The sequence below is a fragment of the Prionailurus bengalensis genome, chromosome A2 (genome assembly GCF_016509475.1).
Source record: "Prionailurus bengalensis isolate Pbe53 chromosome A2, Fcat_Pben_1.1_paternal_pri, whole genome shotgun sequence".
Taxonomy (NCBI): domain Eukaryota; kingdom Metazoa; phylum Chordata; class Mammalia; order Carnivora; family Felidae; genus Prionailurus; species Prionailurus bengalensis.
In genome coordinates, this window is record NC_057348.1 from 6,102,408 (window position 1) to 6,124,293 (window position 21,886).

The 21,886-nt window shown below is 59.0% G+C and overlaps 4 protein-coding genes across 6 annotated transcripts; 2 read left to right on the forward strand and 2 right to left on the reverse strand.

Moving 5' to 3' along the window:
- Positions 1-1,314: 1,314 nt before the first annotated feature.
- PCP2 (Purkinje cell protein 2) lies at positions 1,315-5,046 on the forward strand. 3 transcript variants are annotated; one of them, XM_043590217.1, is made up of 5 exons: positions 1,315-1,594; positions 2,508-2,611; positions 3,144-3,258; positions 3,550-3,674; positions 4,860-5,046. In XM_043590217.1, the coding sequence occupies exons 2-5, from the start codon at positions 2,561-2,563 to the stop codon at positions 4,977-4,979; spliced, it is 411 nt and encodes a 136-aa protein (XP_043446152.1). In that variant the 5' UTR covers positions 1,315-1,594; positions 2,508-2,560; the 3' UTR covers positions 4,980-5,046. The 3 variants fall into 3 exon arrangements, with proteins under 3 accessions (XP_043446152.1, XP_043446154.1, XP_043446153.1); XM_043590219.1 differs by having other exon boundaries at positions 3,195-3,258; XM_043590218.1 differs by lacking the exon at positions 1,315-1,594 and adding an exon at positions 3,043-3,065 and having other exon boundaries at positions 2,510-2,611.
- Positions 5,044-6,633, reverse strand: LOC122488634 (protein PET100 homolog, mitochondrial). Its single transcript, XM_043590220.1, has 4 exons — positions 6,510-6,633; positions 5,701-5,787; positions 5,499-5,531; positions 5,044-5,174 (listed from the first exon to the last, which is right to left on the reverse strand). Exons 1-4 carry the CDS (start codon positions 6,534-6,536, stop codon positions 5,091-5,093), a joined length of 231 nt encoding a protein of 76 aa, XP_043446155.1. The 5' UTR covers positions 6,537-6,633; the 3' UTR covers positions 5,044-5,090.
- Positions 6,634-6,768: 135 nt separating this feature from the next.
- XAB2 (XPA binding protein 2) lies at positions 6,769-20,936 on the forward strand. The gene is made up of 19 exons (XM_043590222.1): positions 6,769-6,897; positions 12,859-13,007; positions 13,300-13,423; positions 13,652-13,849; positions 15,288-15,422; positions 15,516-15,680; positions 16,539-16,683; positions 17,002-17,153; positions 17,235-17,354; positions 17,506-17,637; positions 17,733-17,864; positions 17,961-18,074; positions 19,028-19,190; positions 19,294-19,484; positions 19,630-19,752; positions 19,841-20,012; positions 20,246-20,375; positions 20,592-20,701; positions 20,794-20,936. Exons 1-19 carry the CDS (start codon positions 6,847-6,849, stop codon positions 20,853-20,855), a joined length of 2,568 nt encoding a protein of 855 aa, XP_043446157.1. The 5' UTR covers positions 6,769-6,846; the 3' UTR covers positions 20,856-20,936.
- Positions 10,496-10,987, reverse strand: LOC122488638 (ATP synthase F(0) complex subunit C2, mitochondrial-like). Its single transcript, XM_043590223.1, has one exon. The coding sequence runs from the start codon at positions 10,919-10,921 to the stop codon at positions 10,496-10,498; it is 426 nt and encodes a 141-aa protein (XP_043446158.1). The 5' UTR covers positions 10,922-10,987.
- Positions 20,937-21,886: the final 950 nt, after the last annotated feature.

A 21,886-nucleotide genomic window follows, 5' to 3' on the forward strand; every position in this document is an offset into this window, starting at 1 on the left:
CACCAGGGGCACTCACACCCTCATAGGCTGCTCGTCGCATTCATCGGCTGATGACATCGTGGGTTTGGAGGCACGCTCAACCCCCTGCACGCTGACACACACACGTGATTCACATGTGACCTGAAATTTTGCGGCCTGCTCCTGCTGTGCGCCAGCGAAGGGTGGCCACCTTGTCACACAGAGGGCACAGGCAGCAGCACCCGCGCAAAAGAGGTCCCGGACGTCAAGCGTGATGCACGTGTGTGAACGCAGAGTCCAGAACTGGGTCCTTCATTTGGCCGTGTTTCTTGAGGCTTGGTCTGGCGCCTGGCCCTTTGCCACTTACACGGGAAAGGCGGCAGTGAATGACTCTCGGGTCTGCCAGGTGGCGCTTAAAGTTGAATGGAAGGGGGAGAGAAAATAACTCTCTCCACCAGAGGGGTACCCTGACAGGGTGGCCTTTAGATTTAACCTGAACGACATCACGAAGCAGCTCTTCAGCGGTCCAGGCAGAGAGAAGCAGGGGGTGTGTCTCGAGGGGCAGAGGGAGGGAGGTGAGCTTGGAGGGACTGCAGAGGGCTCGACTTGTCACTTGTCGTGGGACAAGATAGGACTAAGCCAGTCCGATTTGCCTGGGATTGAGAGGTTCCCCGGACACAGGACTTCCAGCCCTAAAACTGGGACGGTCTCGGGCAAACCGGGATGGCTGGTTACTCTACGTGGGGCTTTGGGGCTTTCTTTCATTTTTTCCTCCCTCTGTTCCTCCCTTCCCTGTTCTCTTTTTCTTTCTTTCAAAGCTTTATTGAGCGATCATTCACCTACCACACACGTCAGTCACTGAGACTGGACAATTCAATGCCTTGTAGCAGACGCAGAGATGCGCACCCACCCCCGATTTTAGAACATTCCATTACTCGGAGGTGTTTGAGTTGTCTCCTGAGGACAATGGAGGCCAAGGTTGAGTTCTGAGCAGGGGAAGGAGGGGGTCCCTGCAGCTCCGGAGGGGAAGGATGGATTGCAGGGGCAAAGGGAGTTGTTGGGAGACCAGGAGACCCCCCACCCCAGCCTCTCAGCCTGTCCCCTGGGGGTGAAAGTCTGTAGGGCCTTCCACCTCCTACTGTACACTGTGAGAGTGACCAGGGTGCCCGGCTGTTTATGGGCTGCATGGTATCCTGTCCACCCTCCGCCACCAAAAAAGGTTGAAGCCCTAACCTCTAGTTCCTCAGATTGTGACCTTATTTGGAAATGGAGTCGTTGCGCATGCAATTAGTTAAGAGGAGGTCACACTGCAGTAGGGGTGGGCCTTTATGCAATGTGACTGGTGTCCTGTCTTATGACGGCCTTGTGCAGACAAGGACACAGAGGAATGTCGTGTGATGACAGAGGCAGACTTTGAAGTCCTGCAGCTCCCAGCCCGGGAACACCAAGGGCTGCCTGCGACCACCAGAACCCGGGGAGAGGAAAGGAAGGACACACACACACACACACACACACACACACACACACACACAGGTTCCAGAGCATGGTGCTGCCACACCTCAACTTCAGGCTGTACAACGTCTGTTGCTCTCGGCCACCCAGTTTGTGACTTTGTCAAGGCGGCTCCAGGAGACCAGTACATCCGCGGAGGAGCAGAGCATCCTGCTGGCATCGAGGACTTGGGGCTGTGGAGGGGGTGTAGACGTGGGCCCTAGGTGGGGAGGGGGGGGCTGCCTGGGGAGGAGGGCCAAGCTTCGCGCTTAGGGAGGTGTGGGGACGGTGTGGCCCATTTATTCCAAGAAGAAATCTTAACTGTTTCCAGAAAGGCATCTTGGGGAGGGGATGGGGTGCCAGTGACAGCCTCCCAGTGGCATCCTCTCCCAGGGCACTGAAAGAAAGCCATAGCTGCTTGGGGGAGGGGGCAGGGACTTTCCTCCTTGCCTCCAGTCCCCAGGCACTGAGATGACAGATCACAGGAGACAGCTCAACCTGACACTGGCGACAGGACAGGAAATCCCAGACCTTCTTGTCTCAGGGCCTGTGGTGGGCAGTTGGACCCAGGGCCAGTGACCAGGAGGCGTGGCCTGGAGACACAGAAGGAGCCAGTCTGCCTGGGTGGTCCTGGGGTCCAGCTTCTTCCCCCAGCACCTGCAGATGACAACCGCCCCTCCAGCAGGCTGATGCCATCCTGCACTGCTTCCCACTGGGGGGCTCCACATCCTGCCCGAGCCGCCCTGGTGGCCCGTGCTCTCCCGATGGGGCCAGCCAGTCCCCGCTCCCCACCATGGGGACGCTGCTCTGGCTTGCTGTTGAGCCCCACCTGAGAGGCCCTGCGGCCCAGTGAATCCTGCTGGGCGAGGTCCAAACCCGGGTCCCCCTGCCTCCTACCCCCACAGCAGCACCGGCATCCTTTTGCAAAAACAATGATCTGGATCATCTTTATGGGGCTTAAGCCTGGGTGGGAGCAGATGGGGCGTGAGCTGGGGATTTGGGGCTGGGTATCCGCTCTCCCCACGTCACAATCTTTTAAAAAGCCTTCTCCGGCACAGGGCCGGGTTAGAGGCCAGCAGAGAGGGAGACCCAGGGGAGGGGAGCGGGGACCATGATGGACCAGGAGGAGAAGGTGGACGGGAGCTCAGGCCCCTGCGTCAAGGTAAGCACACCCCCACACACCCCCAACTCAAGGGCCTGTGAATGACAAGACTAATTAGTTTGTAGGGCACCTAATTAGCAGGCAGGTCTCCTGGGACCCCTGACCCAGTTGCCACGGCCCGAGGAAGTGCTGGTGGGCACGAGGGTCCACGTGCCTAGTCCAGCCCCAGGGCAGGGGTCGGGGCTCTCAGTGCCGTCCCCTGTGAGGTGGGAGATGCAGATTTGGGGGCAGCCCCTCGTATGTTTCCCTGGCCCGCATCCCAGCCCCCAGGCTCCCCTGCCGTCAGGCCCCAATTTAGGACGTCAGGATGCTGGCACCCGCAGCCTCTCCCTTGAGGCGGCACCACGTGAAGTGGCCCCGCTGGCCGGGCCCCTGGGGCGGGGGCCGGGCTCGGGAAGGAGGCTCAGGTCTCATTCTGAGCAGCTCTGCAGAGCAGCACGTCGGCGGGACCATGGTGAGAGCCGGGGAGGGGAGGGGAGGGGTTCCCAGCTGAGAGGCCGGCTGGACTGAGCTGAACGTGTCTGTCCCCCAGGCTGGCTCTCCAGACCAGGAGGGCTTCTTCAACCTGCTGACCCACGTGCAGGGCGACCGGATGGAGGAGCAGCGGTGCTCACTGCAGGCGGGGCCGGACCCGGCCTCCGAGAGCCGTGAGAGCGGGCAGGGGGTGCATGGGAGCGGTGTGATGTCTGGGGGGGCACGAACAGGGCAGGCCATAGGGGTACGGGGAAGTGGCCGTCCGGGGGGCCCGTGGGCAAGAATCTGCGACAGCACCTGGGAACCCAGGGTAAGGGACGGGGCGGGGGGGGGGGCCGGGAAAGACGAGCGTGTTTCCTAGAGAGCACGAGTGGGGGTGCAGAGGCAGGTTGGGGGCTTCAGCTGGGCCGCATCCCCTGCAGTCTGTGCATACGTTCATCCCCACATGCCTCTGCTTAACACAGAGAGTGGCCCTGCACCCGAGATGGACAGTCTCATGGACATGCTGGCCAGTACCCAGGGCCGCCGTATGGATGACCAGCGTGTGACAGTCAGCACCCTGCCTGGCTTCCAGCCCATAGGCCCCAAGGTAGGTGACCTCCTGCTGGGGCTGAGCCGAGACCCTGCCTCCCACCCCCCAGCCAGGAGGAAATGGGGCCTCACCCTCACCTACCCATGAGTTGCCCCCTAGGGATGAGTGCCTGGTAAGAGTGCCACCCTGTGTCCCTGCCAGTCACAGGACCCTGGTCAATCCAATACCCAGCTTCAGGTGGGATGACAAAGGCTCTCCCCAATGGGGCTGGGAGGGGCCCAAGGTCAGGCCGGGGGCACGTTACTGTCAGAGCCATGGCTGGAACTCGCGACTCCTGCCTCCATGTCTCAGGGTGTCCGAGAGGACAATGAACAGCCCCCCTCCCTGGGGAAGTTCCCTCCAAGGAAGAGGGCACAGGCGCTCATACCAAGGACACACGCATCCATACACTCCTGTGTGTCTATGACACACAAAATCACAGCAGCCTGGGTTCTGATCAAAACCCCAAATACCACCCTAAGTGTTGAGTAACTAAGGTGCCTAGAGGCTGGGAGATGGGGGTGCCTGGGTGGTTCAGTCGTTTAAGTCCTCGACTCACTATTTTTTTTAATGTTTATTTATTTTGGAGAGAGACAGAACACGAGCGAGGGAGGGGCAGAGAGAGAGGGAGACACAGAATCCCAAGCAGGCTCCAGACTCTGAGCTGTTGGCACAGAGCCCGGTGTGGGGCTGTGACTCACGAACTGTGAGATGATGACCCGAGCCAAGGTCAGATGCTTAGCCGGTCATTTCCCTCTCTCTTGGGATCCCCCCTTTCCAGAGCCTCCATAAGCCCCCGACTCTTGATTTCAGCTCAGGTCATGATCTCACAGTGATGAGATCGAGCCCGTTGGGCTCTGCGCTGGGCATGGGAGCCTGCTTAAGATTCTCCCTCTCCCTCTGCCCCCCTTCACTGGCATGCACACATGTACATTTTTTTTTAAAGTTAAAAAAAGGGGCGCCTAGGCGGCTCAGTCGGTTAGGCGTCTGACGCTTGATTTTGGCTCCGGTCATCATCTTGCGGTTCATGGGTTCGTGCCCCGAATCGGCCTCTGCGCAGACAGTGTGGAACCTGCTTGGGATTCTCTCTCTCCCTGACCCCTCTTCTCTGCCCTCCCCACCTTGCACTGTCTGTCTTTCCTGTAAGATAAGTAAGTAAACTTGAAAAGTTCCTCCCTCTCGCTGACCCCTCTTCATCCGCAGGACGGAATGCAGAAACGAGCCGGGACGCTCAGCCCCCAACCCCTCCTCGCCCCTCAAGATCCGAGTGCTCTCAGCTTCCGTCGGAACAGCAGCCCCCAGCCCCAGACCCAAGCCCCCTGAGGGCCTGACACGTCCTGGGCCCTACTTGGCCCCTAAAAGCAGACAATAAAACACTCCCACGAGAAACGAGGAACCGCGTGTGTGTTATTTCGTGGGTGGAGGGGCTAGGACTCAGGAGCTCTGCTGGGCGGCACGAAGGAGTTTCTCCTCCCGCTGCTTCCGTATCCTCTCTTTGAATTCTTCTAGCTCTCGGCGCTGGGGGTGGAGCGGGAAGGAAGGGGGAAGAGGGCACACACCTCAGGGGCCTGGACCCCGATCCCACCACCCGGCCTGCCCCCTACTCCCCTAGGCCACAGCTTCAGAGTTCATCATCTACACTGGAAGCCCTGTGCCAACTACAACCAGGGTCTAAGTGGGATCAGTTTCATCCAGGAAGAGGGCACTAAGGAAACCATACGCCCCTCTGCTCTCAATTCTTCTTCTTCATGACTGGGGGTAAAATTTTCACTCAAACCCATTATGGTCACAGGGACCCAGGCACCCCCATCCCTTCAGGAGGCAGAAGAGTATGTTACTTACCTGGTCCTCCTTCTCAGGTGGCCACAGCTCCCTCTGTGGGGACAAAGTAACAGCTGGAAGCAGGAGCCAGGAGCTCCCGGAGACCCCCCACCCAGGGCAGGGTCGGTTCGTAGAAGGCAAACATTGCTCCCCAGCAGGTTGGTGCCCCACGCTCTCCCCCACCCCCTGGAATGAGCCCGTGAATATTCTCGTCTATGCCCACCTTGCGCTGTATGACATAATCCTCAAACCACTCGGCCTGATTGGCAATCCAGAACATAGCCACAGGGAAGGTGAGGTAGAGTGTCATCTAGAAGGGCAGGGGGTAAATGAGCAGAGCCAGGGATTAAACCCCTTCCGCAGTGTGCATAGGCTGCTCAGAGCCTGGAGGACCATCCTCCCGCAGAGCCAGGGACCTCCTCGGGACCCCCAAGGACCCCTGAACTCCCACCAAGGGTACAGAAGCCTCACACCTAAAAGCCTAGGCCCCTAATAATAATAATAATAATAATTTAAGAGACCTCAAAGCCCCCTCCGAGTCTGGGTTAGACTCCTTCTCAGAGAAAGACACATACACGCACACGCACCCGACTCAGAATACAAAAGTTCGTACTACAATCAAAAGCATCTGCCCGAGGCCTCATTACCCACCCGTTCGTCGGATCTCTGAAACACCTCCAAACCCAGGAGGCCTCACTATTTACATTTAGTCTATTTCTCTAAACATAGGCGTCTCCCTATCAGAAACACACATGCCACCCAGAGCCCCACGAGCTCCCCAAGCGTCTGGAGCCTTCCTTCTTGGAACCTCTTCCTCAGATCACTCCTCTCAGAGGTCCTTCCTCCCACCAACCCTCCCAGAGCCCCCTAACCCGGCGCCCCCTCCTCTAGGCTTCCGACCCTAAACACCCCTCTCAAAACTCAGAAGCTGTCTCCTCAGATTTCCCTCTCTCTTGGAATCCCCGCTTTTCTGAGCCTCCTCGTCAGATCCGGGAAGAACCCAGCCGCCCATCCGCTCCAAAGATCACTGACCCGAAACACCTCCAGCTTCACCCCCATCTCGCTTCTCCTAGGCTACAAAGCCGCTTCCGCCCAAGGTCAACCCTCCAGCAAGACAGCAGCTCATTGGGCGTTCGCGGGCTCCACTACTGAAGCTGATTGGTCGAGGAGCTTTCAAGATGACGTCATCTTCGGGAGCCTCTTCTCTGCTTCCGGTCCCCGGAGCCGTCCACGCGAAAGTCAACAAACGTCGTCCTCTCGGTCGGAAAAGGTTCAACCAATAGAAAATAGGTCTGGCCCTGGGGGGCGGGCCTTCAGCGGGAGACGTCATTATAACGCGACTTCTGCCCGTGTCTGGAGAGCCAGGAAAATGGTGGTGATGGCGCGTCTTTCCCGGCCGGAGCGGCCGGACCTTGTTTTCGTGAGTCCGCGGCGGGGCCGGGGGTGGCCCGCGTGGGAGAACCTGGGCTTGGATACTTCAGGGGTTCGGGGCCTGGCCGCCTGGGGTGTCTGGGCCAAAGCTCTGTCCGCCCGGGGGCAGGACCTACGGACCAGGGTGTCCAGGAGCAAAAGTCTGGCAGTGGAGTCCAAGTGGTCTAAGAGTTGCAGTCGAGGTTCAGGGCCTGATGCCCGGACCTTTGGTGGAAATAGGAGCGCGCGGGAGGGGGGGAGGGGAATCGCATAGCGAAATCTTGTAGAAGTCCGGAGTCTGGAATTAAGGCATAGTGATCAGGCCGGGGTTCTGGTTTCTGTGGTAAAGCCTTGGTGCTCTGAGTAACGGCCTAGGTCAAGTCCTGAGCGTTGTAGTTTGTGGAACGAAGGTTTGCTGTCTGGATTAGGAGAACTGTGGAGTCAACTGTGGTCAGGCAGTGGCCATTGGGATTCTGAAGAGTCCCAAGACTTGGTATCTGGAGCACAGACATACGACCTTTCATTGCACTTTGTAGCTACTGTGGGGTTTTTTCTTCTTTTCTTTCTTTCTTAAACACAAATTGAAGGTTTGTGGCAACACTACATGAAGTAAGTGTGTTGGCACCATTTTCCGACAGCATTTGCTCACTTCATGTCTCTGTGTCACGTTTTGGTAATCTCACAGTATTTCATACTTTTTCATGACTTTTGGGGCGTCAAGAGCCACACCCATGTAAAACCGGGAGGTTAATAATTGTTGTGTGTGTTGGGATGGCTTCATAGGCTATTCCTTGGGCCGCCCTACTCCCTCAGACATGACCACTCTGAAATTACTAAGCTTACAGTGGCTTCTAAGTGTTTAAGTGAATGGAAGAGTCACCGTCTCACCTGAAATCAGAAGCTAGAAATGATTAAGCTTAATGAGGAAGGCACGTTGCAAGCTGAGAGGGGCTGAAAGCTACTAGGCCTTTGGCACCAATAGCCAAATTGTGAATGCAAACGAAAAGTTCTTGGAGAAGATTAGAAGTGACGGACACATGAATGATAAAAAAAAAAAAAAAAAAAAAAAAAGGCGAAACAGCCCTTTGCTGTTACAAAGAAAGTTTCAGTGGTCTAGATAGAAGATCACACCAGCCACAGCATCCCCTTAAGCCAAAGTCTCCTTCAGCCAAAGCCTAACCCTTCGGTTCTGCGAAGGCTGAGAGAAGTAAGGAAGCTGAAGAACACAACTTGGAAGCTAACAGAGGTTGGCTCTTGAGGTTTTTGGAAAGAAGCCGTCTCCATCACAAAAGTGCAAATGAAGGAGCGAGTGCTGATGTAGCCATCTGTGGCAAGTCGATCGCAAGATCTCATTAAGATAGTTAATGAAGTGACTGCACAGACCGAACAGACTTTTAATAGAAATGGGAAAGCCTTCTGTTGGGAGAAGAGACCTTCTAGGACTTTCATTGCTGGAGAGGAGGAGTCACTGCCTGGCTTCAGCGTTTCAAAGCACAGGCTGACTCTGTTGTCCGGCTAATGCAGCTGGTGGCTCGAAGTGGAAGCCAGTGCCCTGAAAAGCCTAGGGCCCTTAAGAATTAAGCTAAATCAGGGGCGCCTGGGTGGCTCAGTTGGTTAGGCGACTAACTTCGGCTCAGGTCATGATCTCACAGTTCATGAGTTCGAGCCCTGCATCGGGCTCTGTGCTGACAACTCAGAGCCTGGAGCCTGCTTCGGATTCTGTGTCTCCCTCTCTCTCTGCCCCTCCCCTGCTCATGCTCTGTGTCTCTCTGTCTCTCAATAATAAATAAACGTTAAAAAAATTAAAAAGAATTAAGCTAAATCCGCTTCGTGTTATGTAAGTGGAACAACAAAGCTTGGATGATGGTATGTCTGTTTAGAACACTACTTACTAGATATTTTAAGTCCAGTGTTGAGGCCTATTGCTCATGAAAAAGATTTCTTTCAAAATGTTGCCGCTCCATGACGATGCACCCTGTCACCCGAGAGCTCTGATGGAGATGTACAATGAGATTAATGTTGTTTTCACGCCTGCTAACATAACATCCTTTCTGTAGCCCATGTATCAGGGTAATTTCAATTTTTTAAAAACAATTTTTGCCTAATGTTTATGTATTTTTGAGAGGGAGACAGCATGAGCAGGGGAGGGGCAGAGAGGGAAACACAGAATCCGAAGCAGGCTCCAGGCTCTTGAGCTGTCAGCACAGAGCCCGACGCGGGGCTCGAACCCATGAGCTGTAAGATCATGACCCGGGTTGAAATCAGACGCTTAACCCACTGAATCATCCAGGTGCCCCTACCGTTTCAAGTCTTATTATTTAAGAAATACGTTTTGGGGCGCCTGGGTGGCTCAGTCGGTTAAGCATCTGACTTCAGCTCAGGTCATGATCAAACAGCTTGTGAGTTCAAGCCCCACGTCGGGCTCTGTGCTGACAGCTCAGAGCCTGGGGTCTGCTTCGGATTGTGTCTCCCCCTCTCTCTGCCCCTCCCCTGCTCATGCTCTGTGTCTCTCTGTCTCTCAATAATAAATAAATTTTTTTAAAAATGTAAAAAAAAATGTTTCATTAAAAAATTTTTTTTAACGTTTATTTATTTTTGAGAGACACACAGACAGAATGTGAGTGGGTTAGGGGCAGAGAGAGAGGGAGACACAGAATCCGAAGCAGACCCCAGGCTCTGAGCTGTCAGCACAGAGCCCGACGTGGGGCTTGAACTCACAAGCTGTGAGATCACGACCTGAGCCGAAGTTGGACGCTCAACCGACTGAGCCACCCAGGCACTCCAAGAAATACGTTTCATAAGGTTACAGTTCTAGATAGTAATTACTCTGATAGATCTGGGAAAAGCAAATTTAAAACCTCCTGGAAAAGATTCACCACTCTAAATGCCATTAAGAACATTCTGATTCATGAGAAGAGGTAAGGATAACAGCATTAACAAGATCTTGGAAGAAGTTGACTCCAGCTCTCCTGTATGACTTTGAGGGGTTCAAGACTTCACTGGAGGAAGTAACTACAGATGTGGTGGAAACATGGAAACAGCAAGAGAACCAGAATTAGAAGTGGAATCTGAAAATAGGACCGAATTGCTGCAATCTCATTATAAAATGAGGATGAGGAGTTGCTTTTTTTTTCTTAATGTTTATTTTTGAGAGACAGAGAAAAACTGTGTGAGCAGGGGAGGGGCAGAGAGAGAGGGAGACGCAGAATCCGAAACAGGCTCCAGGCTCTGAGCTGTCGGCACAGAGCCCGACGCGGGGCTTGAACTCACGGACTGTGAGATCATGACCTGAGCCGAAGTCAGACGCCCAACGGACTGAGCCACCCAGGCATCCCAGCCAGGAGTTGCTTCGTATGGATGAGCAAAAAAAGGCGGTTTCTCAAGATGGAATCTACTGGTTATGATGCTGTGAAGATTGTTGAAAGGGCAACAGAGCTTCTAGAATGTGACATAAACGATTTTGTTCTTGTTAGTACAGTATTTGTCTTTCCTCTGTCAAACCCTGAGCCAACCACTTTCCCCAGGCTGCCTGGGGAAGTATAGGAAAAGGAACACCCAGGGCAGACGAAACACAGGAGAAAAACTTATGGGAGGTGGAGATGGCTCCTTCACATGGCAATGAGGATACAAAAGGCCGCCATCAGGCAGAAGAGCCTCGTGGCTTCTGGGAGGGCAAAGCCCAGAATGGTGGAGGAGAAGAGCTGTTGCTTCAGAGAGGGCTTCCTGGCATAGCCAGTGATGAGGCTCCCAGACACAGTCCCCATTCCAGCCCCAGAGCCAGCCACCCCAACTGTGGCAGCCCTAGTCCCAATGAACTTGGCTGCTGTGTCGATGTCCCTTGAAGCAACACTGGTTTGGAAACTGCGGCTAGGAATAAGTGAGGTCAGGGGACGTGGGGCTGCCCAGCTGCTGAGGCTCTCATCTGTCAGTGTCTCTGGGGGTTTTAATGCCACTGCAGACAGTGATCGGCTCAACAGCTGACAGGTGCTCCTGACCAAGGAGGGGGCGGAGACGAACTTGGCACAGGCGGACATTTTCAGAGGATGAGGGGCTGTGGCCAGAGAGCTGCTCCCAGTGCGGAGAAGACAGAGAGGGAATATGACATACGCTTAGTTGACAAAGCAGCAGGGTTGGAGAGGAGTCCAATTTGGAAAGAAGGCCTGCTGTGGGTAAAATGCTGTCAAACTGATGGGGCACCTGGGTGGCTCCGTTGGGCGCCCGACCTCGGCTCAGGTCGTGATCTTGCAGTTCAGTTCTGAGTTCAAGCCCCGCGTCGGGCTCTGTGCTGACAGCTCAGAGCCTGGAGCCTGCTTCGGATTCTGTGTCTCCCTCTCCCTCTGCCCCTCCCCTGCTTGTGCTCTGTCTCTCTCACTCTCAGAAATAAACATAAAAAAATTTTTTTTCAAGGACTGTCAAAAACCGAGTCACATACTACAGAGAAGTTGTTCGTGGCGGCAGGATTCAGTTGATGTGGCAGGCTTTATTTTGTTTTATTTTAAGAAATTGCCACAGCCACCCCAACCTTCAGCAGCCACCACCCTGATCAGTCAGCAGCCATCACCCTTGAGGCAAGACCCTCCACCAGCAAAAAAAGATTACAACTCATTGAAACCTCAAGTAGTGGTTAGCACTTTTTTTGTAAGGAAGTATCTTTTAATCAAGTTATAACACTTTTTAGACATAATGCCAATGCAAATTTAATAGACTGCAGTGTAAACATAACTTTTATGTGTGTCGGGAAACCAGAAAATTCATTTGACTTGCTGTATTGTGATGTGTATTGTGGTGGCCTGGGGCTGAACCAGCAGTATGTGTGAGGTGTGTCTGTAGAGGCCTAACATCTTCACAGGTGTTTGGTGTTTCGTACTGGGGAGTCTTGGGGTTTGGTCCATACCTCTCCTTCTGATGTAAAGGTCTAGCTTCTGTCGACTTGGAAAATAAAACTGCCAGTGATTTTATCAGCAGAGTGGGTTTGTTTAGGAACGGCAGAGGAATTTTAATTCAGGATATGCAAGCTATGGCAAAACCGAAGGCTAGTCTGGAGAACAAAGGAGAGGAGCATCACTTTATTTTATTTTAAAACTTGTTTGTTTATTTTGAGAGAGCACGTGCACATGCCGAAGGGGCAAAGTGAGGAAAAGAATCCCAAGCGGGCTCTTTGCTGTCAGCACGGAGCCTGATGCAGCATTCCAGCTTACAAACCGTGAGATCATGACCTGAGCCGAAGTTGGACGCTTAACGGAGCCACCTGGGTGCCCAAGTAACGTCACCTTATAGAGAAAAAGGAGTAAACTAGGAGGGGCTGGTTTGAAGGAAAATCTGTTAGGTGAAAGTGATAGTAGAGGGTGGTGATGGCTTCTCATTGGCTGAGTTGTGGCGGCTTCTCATTGGCTGGGCTGTTGCCGGGCAAGGAGAAAATCTTGCTGGGGTAGTAAAGTAAGCTTCTTTCTGTTGGGAACGCAAGGTGCCCTTCTTCCTGCGGGGGGGCGGGGGGGGTCTGCAATTGACAAAGAGATGGTAGGCATGGGAGTGCCCCCCTTCAGGGCTTCCTGACTTCATGGCAAATAAGGTTTCCGTGTTCACTTTCCGAGTTCTGGGACAGCTGAGTAGTTCTGGATAATGGGAGCCTGAGATGCTGAAGGCCTGGTGTTTAGGAAGAGGCGTGTTGTGCGGAGTTAAAGCTTGGCATCCAGGTCCAGAGAGACCTGGCAGTGGACGGGGAGTCTGAGAAATCTGGTGACCTGGGCCAGAGGGTAGGTGGCTTGACTGGGAGGGCCAAAAGAATGGTGTCTGGATGACAGTCTCAAGTCTGGCCCGGAACCCTGTGGTTGAGGAGTCTGATGACCCGGGTCAGACTGTAGGCAGTAAGATTTCGAGGAGTGAAATCCAAACCCGAGTCCTGGTATGTGGCTGTCTGGTGCCCTGGCTCTGAGCTCAGGTCTCTCTTTTCCCCGTTCCCTGGCTCCCGCAGGAGGAAGAGGACCTCCCCTACGAGGAGGAAATCATGCGGAACCAGTTCTCCGTCAAATGCTGGCTCCGCTACATTGAGTTCAAGCAGGGTGCCCCGAAGCCGAGGCTCAATCAGCTGTACGAGCGGGCCCTGAAGCTGCTGCCCTGCAGGTGGGAACGGTCCCAGCCGCCCTGCCCGGCCCCCCACCCCACCCCACCTAATCTAGCCGTAACGGAACTGGCCAGTAGGTCCCAGGTGATGGCTGTCGTTCGGGCACTAAGTGTACATCCCCTGACGGCTCAGCACACCTTCCCTGGTGTCCTGGCCCGTGCCCCCCAATGCTGAGACTGGCCGTCCTTCCCCAGGCCCCTTTGCCCTGCAGTCACTTCCCGGCGCAGGGCAGAGGGTTCCAGGGGTATGTGAGGCTGACCGGTCGTTGTCTGCCCCTCCCGCGTTCCCCAGCTACAAACTCTGGTACCGATACCTGAAGGCGCGCCGGGCACAGGTGAAGCATCGCTGCGTGACCGACCCGGCCTACGAAGATGTCAACAACTGCCACGAGAGGGCCTTTGTGTTCATGCACAAGGTGGGAGCGGGGGGCAGAGGCCGGGCGAGGGCTGAGGGGGAGGTGCAAGTGGACGGGGACCGGGGGATTGGAGTCCTGTCGCCTCGGTGTGCCCGAGGTTGAGCTGGATTAGCCCTAGGGGACGGGCTCCCGGGTCTTGCTGCATTTTTGGCCACAGGACACGTGCCGTCTCTGTGGTCGAGCCGTGGCGCCAGCGGTTCAGACCCTGCCCGTCCCCCACGCCTCCAGATGCCACGGCTGTGGCTGGACTATTGCCAGTTCCTGATGGACCAGGGCCGAATCACACACACCCGCCGCACTTTCGACCGCGCTCTCCGGGCGCTGCCCATCACGCAGCACTCTCGCATCTGGCCCCTGTACCTGCGCTTCCTGCGCTCACACCCGCTACCTGAGACGGCCGTGCGGGGCTACCGGCGCTTCCTCAAGGTACGCCTGTGGGGGTGGGGCGGGACCGAGCGGCGAGAGGCCGCTTCACGAGGTTCCCAGCGCCGGCTTACTGGGACACTGGCCCCTCGAGGGGTGTCACCCGACAGACGGGAGGCGGGGAAGGCTCTCGTTGGCGATTTGTTTTCCCTCCAAATAATCTGCCAGCACCTGCTGCATGTCTCGCATTGAGACAAGTGCTGGGACAGCGTGTGACAAAGACAGCCCCTGCCTGCACGGAGCTTTTGATCTAACATAGACAGGTGCCCACGAGCTGACCACGTCTCCTGGTCACATCTTTAAAAAAATTTTTTTTTCACGTTTATTTCTGAGACAATGCAAGAGACAGAGCACAAACAGCAGAGGGGCAGACAGAGGGGGACACGGGACCCAAAGCGGGCTCCGGGCTCCGAGCTGTGAGCCCAGAGCCCGACATGAGGCTCGAACTCACGAACTGAACCGTGAGATCATGACCTGAGTGGAAGTCGGATGCTCAACTGACTGAGCCACCCAAGCATCCCCCCCTTCTGCTTCTTTATTATTTTTAATTTTTTTAAAATGTTTTTATTTATTTTTGAGACAGAGACACAGCATGAGCAGGGGAGGGGCAAAGAGAGAGGGAGACACAGAGTCCGAAGCAGGCTCCAGGCTCCAACGTGGGGCTCGAACTCACAAATTGCAAGATCATGACCTAGGCTGAAGTTGGATGCTCAACCGACTGAGCCACCCAGGCGCCCAAAATTTCTTTTAATGGTTTTTTATTTATTTTTGAGACAGAGAGAGACAGAGCATGAGCAGGGGAGGGGCAGAGAGAGGGGGAGCCACAGAATCCGAAGCAGGCTCCGGGCTCTGTGCTAACAGCTCAGACGTGGGGCTCGAACTCACAGACTCTGAGCCGAAGTCGGACGCTCAACCGACCGAGCCACTCAGGCGCCCCTCCTGGTCACATCTTTTAAACCAGTAAAACCACAACCGTGGGAGGGCAGGGAGCGGGAGACGAACGGCTGTGGGAATGTTTCCAGGCGGAAACAGCATGGGGGGGGTGCCGCCCCCTCACGCTTCTAACAGCTGTCGAACGTTGTGAAACTCGGCACGGCGCCATCTGGCCGGGGGACTTGGGGTAAAGGCCGGGCCCGGACCGTGCCGGCTGTGCCTTTGTTGTCTAAGCCGGACCGGTCAGGGCTGGGGCTGCACCAGAGGGGCCCAGACCGGATTGGCGGGGCCTCGGCTGGACTGCCGGTCAAGGCCGCCCCCGTGGGGCTGAGGCCGGACTGGTAGGGTCCGGGTGGGACACGTGTGGCTGAGGCTGGGTCGGCAGGGCTGGCGCCAGGTCAGGGCAGCGGTGCGTGGCTGACCCGGAGCCGCCGAGTGGGAGCGGGGGGTGGACGGTGGGGTGGCTCTGCGGCCCCGCTGACTGCTGGTGGGGCCGCCCGCTGCCCAGCTGAGCCCCGAGAGTGCAGAGGAGTACATCGAGTACCTCCAGTCCAGTGACCGGCTGGATGAAGCCGCGCAGCGCCTGGCCACCGTGGTGAACGACGAGCACTTTGTGTCCAAGGCTGGCAAGTCCAACTACCAGGTGGGCTTGTGGGGGGATGGGGTTGGGCAGGAAGGCTTGCCCTCCCCCCGCCCGTGGGGCACGGGGCTGAGACTCCTCCTCCTGGGTCCGCAGCTGTGGCACGAGCTCTGTGACCTCATCTCCCAGAACCCAGACAAGGTGCAGTCACTCAATGTGGACGCCATCATCCGCGGGGGCCTCACCCGCTTCACCGACCAGCTGGGCAAGCTCTGGTGCTCGCTGGCCGACTACTACATCCGCAGCGGCCACTTCGAGAAGGTGCGCAGGCACGGGAGGCGACGAGGGGAGAGGGGGCGGGTGCCACGCAGGTGCCTGACACAGCGGTCGCTCCCGAGGTGTCAGTGTTCTCGTCAGCGTCCACGTTAGCTTGCTTGTCGTCAGGCGGTGGAATGGGGGGGTGCGTGGGGCGGACGGGTCCCCAGAGTTGCTGGCTGGAGTCGTCGGGGCCTCGTGGAAGAGGAGGCGAGAGGAGCTGGAGCGGAGAAGGGGCCGCTGATGGGCTAGGGGAGGGAGCGCCCTGCAGGCTGAGGGGTCGGCCGTGCCCTGCTGAGGGGCGCCGCCAGCCAGGCGTGAGCAGGACGAAGGCAGGACCGGCTGCGCGCTTCACAGAAACCCTTCAGGCCACCACAGGCTGAGGCTGGCGGCAGGGGACTGGTCAGGAGGTGGGTGGAGCCAGCGGCCGGGGTGGGACGGACAGTGGAGCGTGACTGGCCAGGAACAGGGGTAGAGGGATGGGGCCCAAGCTTAGGGGCGGGAGTGACCGAGAGAACATGAGCTTCAGAAGTGGGGTGGTTGAGCATCTAACTCCATGGCCAAGTCCGGGGTCCCCGCAGCGGGGACCTGTGGGGGCGTCGGGGTCGGTCACCTCTCGAGTCTTAACCGGGCGTCGGCCACCTCACACGTGTCTCCCTTGAGCTTCATAGTCACTCTGCATGGGGACCGTCACCGTTTACTGGGGAGGAGCTGGGGCCCTGCACTCCGGGAGGGCAGGGGGCGGCTGTGGCTCTGCTGGGTGTCGGTGCTCCGGGCGGTGCGGCCAGGTCCCCTGCGTCCACGCGGGCAGGCCCTCGCGGCCCCCCAGCCAGCACTTTCCTTTTACCCCGCCCGTGCCCATAGGCTCGAGACGTGTACGAGGAGGCCATCCGGACTGTGATGACCGTGCGCGACTTCACCCAGGTGTTCGACAGCTACGCGCAGTTTGAGGAGAGCATGATCGCAGCCAAGATGGAGACGGCCTCAGAACTGGGGCGGGAGGAGGAAGGTGAGGCAGGCCTGGGCCGGTGAGGGGAGAGGGCTGGGCCGGCAGGCAGGGCTCTGAGAGCCCCAAGGGACAGCGACGGGGGGGGGGGGGGGGGGGGGGGGGGGGGGGGGGGGGGGGGGGGGGGGGGGGGGGGCGTCTGTACGACAGAGGGAGGCCGGCGTGGGTGGAACTTTGGTGAGTAGCCGGGACTAGCACTGCATCTCTGGCCGGAGTGGCCAGTGGCGTGAGTCTGCCAGGCCCCGGACAGTCGGGGCCCTGGTGGTGCAGAGGTGGGGGCGGGTCTGCTGTGCTGAGGCCCCGCCCCCATCTCGAGCGCAGATGATGTGGACCTGGAGCTGCGCCTGGCCCGCTTCGAGCAGCTCATTGGCCGGCGGCCCCTGCTCCTCAACAGCGTCTTGCTGCGCCAGAACCCACACCACGTGCACGAGTGGCACAAGCGCGTGGCCCTGCACCAGGGCCGCCCCCGCGAGGTGTGTGACGGCCCCGCCCCACCCCCCTTCCCCTGCCTGCCGGCCCCGACCGTCCAGCCTGATTCCGTCCTTCCCACCCAGATCATCAACACGTACACGGAGGCCGTGCAGACGGTGGACCCTTTCAAGGCTACAGGCAAGCCCCACACACTGTGGGTCGCGTTTGCCAAGTTTTACGAGGACAACGGGCAGCTGGACGATGTGAGTGCCCTGCGTGTGTGGGTTTGTGCGTGTGTGAGTAGAGGCGTGTGCTTGGCCAGAGGACCCAGGAGGCACAGACACGTGCGCTCTCGCGGGGGCGGGCGGGGGCCCGAGAGACAGCGTCCCAACCTGCCCTCTCCCACCCCTGCAGGCCCGCGTCATCCTGGAGAAGGCCACCAAGGTGAGCTTCAAGCAGGTGGACGACCTGGCCAGCGTGTGGTGTGAGTGTGGCGAGCTGGAGCTCCGGCACGAGAACTACGACCAGGCTTTGCGACTACTGCGGGTAAACGCGAGCCCATGTCAGGGCGGGGGCGTGGTGTGCTGTGTGGCCGTGTCCGGCTGTCCCCAAGCCCCCGCCCTGCTGCCTGCTCCCTCCAGAAGGCCACCGCGCTGCCTGCCCGCCGAGCCGAGTACTTCGACGGCTCGGAGCCCGTGCAGAACCGCGTGTACAAGTCCCTGAAGGTGTGGTCGATGCTCGCCGACCTGGAGGAGAGCCTGGGCACCTTCCAGGTGAGTCGGGGGGCCGAGGGCCCGTGGCAGCGTGGAGCCGGGGGCAGGGCCGCAGTCTCTGCCCCGGACGTGCCCTGACCTGCTGCTGCCCCGCAGTCCACCAAGGCCGTCTACGACCGCATCCTGGATCTGCGTATCGCCACGCCCCAGATTGTCATCAACTACGCCATGTTCTTGGAGGAGCACAAGTACTTCGAGGAGAGCTTCAAGGTGAGGGGGGCTGATCTGGAGGTCCCGGACGGCGGGGTCTCCTGTCCCGGGGCCCCGGCCGCAGTGTCCGTGTGCTCCGGTGGCCCTAACAAGGTGTCGCAGAGCAGGGAACTCAGACAGCAGAGACGTACCATCCTCGTCCTGGGGGCTGGAAATCTCAGACTGTGGTGCTGGCGGGGCTGGTCTCTCCCAAGACCTCTGTCCTTGGCTAGCAGGCGGCTGTCTTCCCACCGGTGTGTGTATGTGTCTTAATCCCACAGGGACTCCAGTCATCTCGGGTTAGGGCCCACTGTAACGACTCCCCTTCATTTCCTCTTTAAAGGCCTGGTTTCTAAGTCCAGTTACATTCTGAGGTCCTGGGGTTGTGGCTTCAACAGGAATTTGGGGGACACAGTTCACCTCTTAACAGGCACCGAGTCTTGTTTCTGGGCGGCGGGTGTGTGCGGGCTGTCCCTGCTCTGCTCGTGTGACAGCTTGTAGGTACGTGAGGTCCTGCACATGCACGTGTTGGGAGGCCCTGCCTCTCTATTGAGAGGTTTCGGTTCTAGGCGGAGACCGCACGTATCCAGATGACATACACGTGTGCCTCCCCCCCCCCCCCCCCCCCCCGCCTGAGTGACACCGGCCCTGCCCCTGCCCCTGCCCCTGCCCCTGCCCCTGGCCTGGGCATGGGAACCTCTTCCCAAGGCCGTGGGCTCCAGTGTCCACAGAACTGAGGACCCCCCCGACTCCCCCGCCCATAAGGTTACCTACCGGTGACTTGGTAGGTCCTAGTCCTGGTCCGTTGAGGGAGACGTACAGGCCCCCTTGACTGCGCCGTGATCGTGGGGCAGGGTGGACGGGGAAGGGGCCGCCATGACCAGCCCGAGGGAGACGTGGGGACCCTCCTGGCAGGCTGGACGCCACGTGTTCTTGCCCTGGGTTCCCACACACAACACCCTCTCTCGGGGCAGGCGTATGAGCGTGGCATCTCGCTGTTCAAGTGGCCCAACGTGTCTGACATCTGGAGCACCTACCTGACCAAATTCATTGCCCGCTACGGGGGCCGCAAGCTGGAGCGGGCGCGGGACCTCTTCGAACAGGCGCTGGACGGCTGCCCTCCCAAATATGCGAAGAGTGAGGCGGGCGGGTGGCCGGGCCGGGCTGGGCAGGGGATGGGTTGTCTGGGGCCGGGCACCAGCCTCTGACCCCCCCCCCCCCCCCCCCCCTCGTGTCTCAGCGCTGTACCTGCTGTACGCCCAGCTGGAGGAAGAGTGGGGCCTGGCCCGGCACGCCATGGCAGTGTACGAGCGCGCCACCCGGGCCGTGGAGCCCGCCCAGCAGTACGACATGTTCAACATCTACATCAAGCGTGCGGCCGAGATCTACGGGGTCACCCACACCCGTGGCATCTACCAGAAGGCCATCGAGGTGCCCTGTGGGGCGGGGCGGGGAACGGGGGTGGCCAGAGGCTCTGAGCATGCCCCCACCCGTGGGACCTCCGGGAGCCTTCCAGAGGGCCCGGGGTACGGGGAGCCCGCTCACGCCCTGCCCCCTCCTGGCCACCGCCACCCAGGTGCTGTCGGACGAACACGCCCGGGAGATGTGCCTGCGGTTCGCGGACATGGAGTGCAAGCTCGGCGAGATCGACCGGGCGCGGGCCATCTACAGCTTCTGCTCCCAGATCTGTGACCCCCGGGTAGGACGTGGGCCCGGGCAGGCGGGCGGGCAGTGACGGAGGCTGCAGCCGAGCCAGCCGCTCACGCCGTGTGCCCCACCCCGCACAGACCACCGGGGCTTTCTGGCAGACGTGGAAGGACTTCGAGGTCCGTCACGGCAATGAGGACACCATCCGGGAGATGCTGCGGATCCGCCGCAGCGTGCAGGCCACGTACAACACGCAGGTCAACTTCATGGCCTCGCAGATGCTCAAGGTGTCGGGCAGCGCCACGGGCACCGGTGAGCAGCTGTGGGCCCCTGCTCTCTGCCCGCCCTTGACCGCCTGGTCTGAGAGCGTTGAGCGTCCACCTCCCCACCCCCTGCCGAACCTGGGAACTCCTTGAGGGCTGGGTCCTCGGACGGATGGGGGTGGGGTGCCCGGTAAGGAGCAGAGCGGCCTGTGGGCTGTGGCGGGGGCCGGCGCGGGTGTGGCCTGGGCAGACTGGTGCGTGACCCCCACGCTCCCCCACCAGTGTCTGACCTCGCCCCCGGGCAGAGCGGCATGGACGACATGAAGCTGCTGGAGCAGCGGGCAGAGCAGCTGGCGGCCGAGGCCGAGCGGGACCAGCCCCCGCGGGCCCAGAGCAAGATCCTGTTTGTGAGGTGCGGGGGCAGGAGTGGCGGGGAGGCTGAGCGGCACGTGTCCCCCTCCCTCCCCCCTGCCTGCCCCCTCCCTCCCTCCTTCCCTCCCTCCCTGCCTGCCCTGTCCCTCCTTCCCTCCCTCCCCCCTGCCTGCCCCCTCCCTCACCCCTGCCTGCCCCCTCCCTCACCCCTGCCTGCCCCCTCCCTCACCCCTGCCCGCCCCCTGCCCACCCCCAGGAGCGACGCATCCCGGGAGGAGCTGGCCGAGCTGGCCCAGCAAGCCAACCCGGAGGAGATCGAGCTAGGGGGGGACGAGGACGAGGACGAGATGGATCTGGAACCCAACGGTAGGGGGCCAGCCAGGTGGGCAGGACGTTTTGGCGGAGGCACGGGTGGGGCCCCCCCTCCCGGAATGACCGTGGCCTCTCTCCTTTCCCAGAGGTGCGGTTGGAGCAGCAGAGTGTGCCGGCTGCCGTGTTCGGGAGCCTGAAGGAGGACTGACCCCAGCCCTGCACCCCTCATCCCTCCTCCCCTCATCCCTCCTCCCCCATTCCTCTTCCCCCAATAGAATCTATGTTTGTACACACGGTCTGAGCCTCTTTCCTGCCCACCCTTCCCGCTGCCCAGGTGCCTATGGGGACTGCCAGCTGGGTAGTGCCCTGGCCTTGGGCCCGCCCCCCCCTCCCCCCCCCGCCCCCAGATTGGCTGATGCGGGAGGTGGGGCAGCTGGGCTTCCAGCCAGGGCACATGCCCCACCCTCCCCCTGCAGAGCCAGTTCTCAGAGGCCTGTCTCTGCCGCCTGAGGCCTCCTTGAGGGCCTTCCCAGCCCATTCCCACATTAGGTAGAGAGACACAGCCTTCCCTCTCCAGATTGTTTCATTCTGGGCCAGGGCGCTGACCTCCCCCTCAGAAGACTGGTCTGAGAGCCTGTCAAGGTACTTCTCACCCTGGATGGCAGCCAGGAGCCAGACCTCAGCCCTGGGTCAGGGCGTGGTCCTTAGGCCTAAGCTCTGGGAAGCCATTAGTGGGCTCTGGACTATTAAGGGATTTTAAGCATCAAGAGACATAATCAGATTTGTGCTCTGAACAGGCCATGTGGGCTGTGGGGGATTGGTTGGTGGCGGGAGGTGACGTGGGGCGGCGGGGGGGAGGCCCGGGTTGGTGGCCTGGACTGGGGGCCAGTTATGGGGATGGAGAGAGGCTAGCGAGACAGAAGCGGCCATTAGGTGAACTGTGCAGTGTCGGGTGGGGTTGGGGAAGCCGGTCTTGTGTCTGGGCCACGGAGAGCAGCAGCTCAGGCAGGCTCGAGTTACGGCCTAGGGCCTACATCTGAGCTGTCCCCAGCGATGCCAAGGGCACACCTGGACCCTTGGGTGTGGGGCTCGTAGGAGAGAAACATGGGAATCCTTTCCAGAGGCCGAAATGGGGGCAGGCAGCTGGAGGAGAGAAGGTCAAGCCTAGCAGCTGGCCGCAGACCAAGTGCCAGGAGGGGCCAGTAACATCCGCACGGAGGAGGGAAGTGCAGTGAGCGG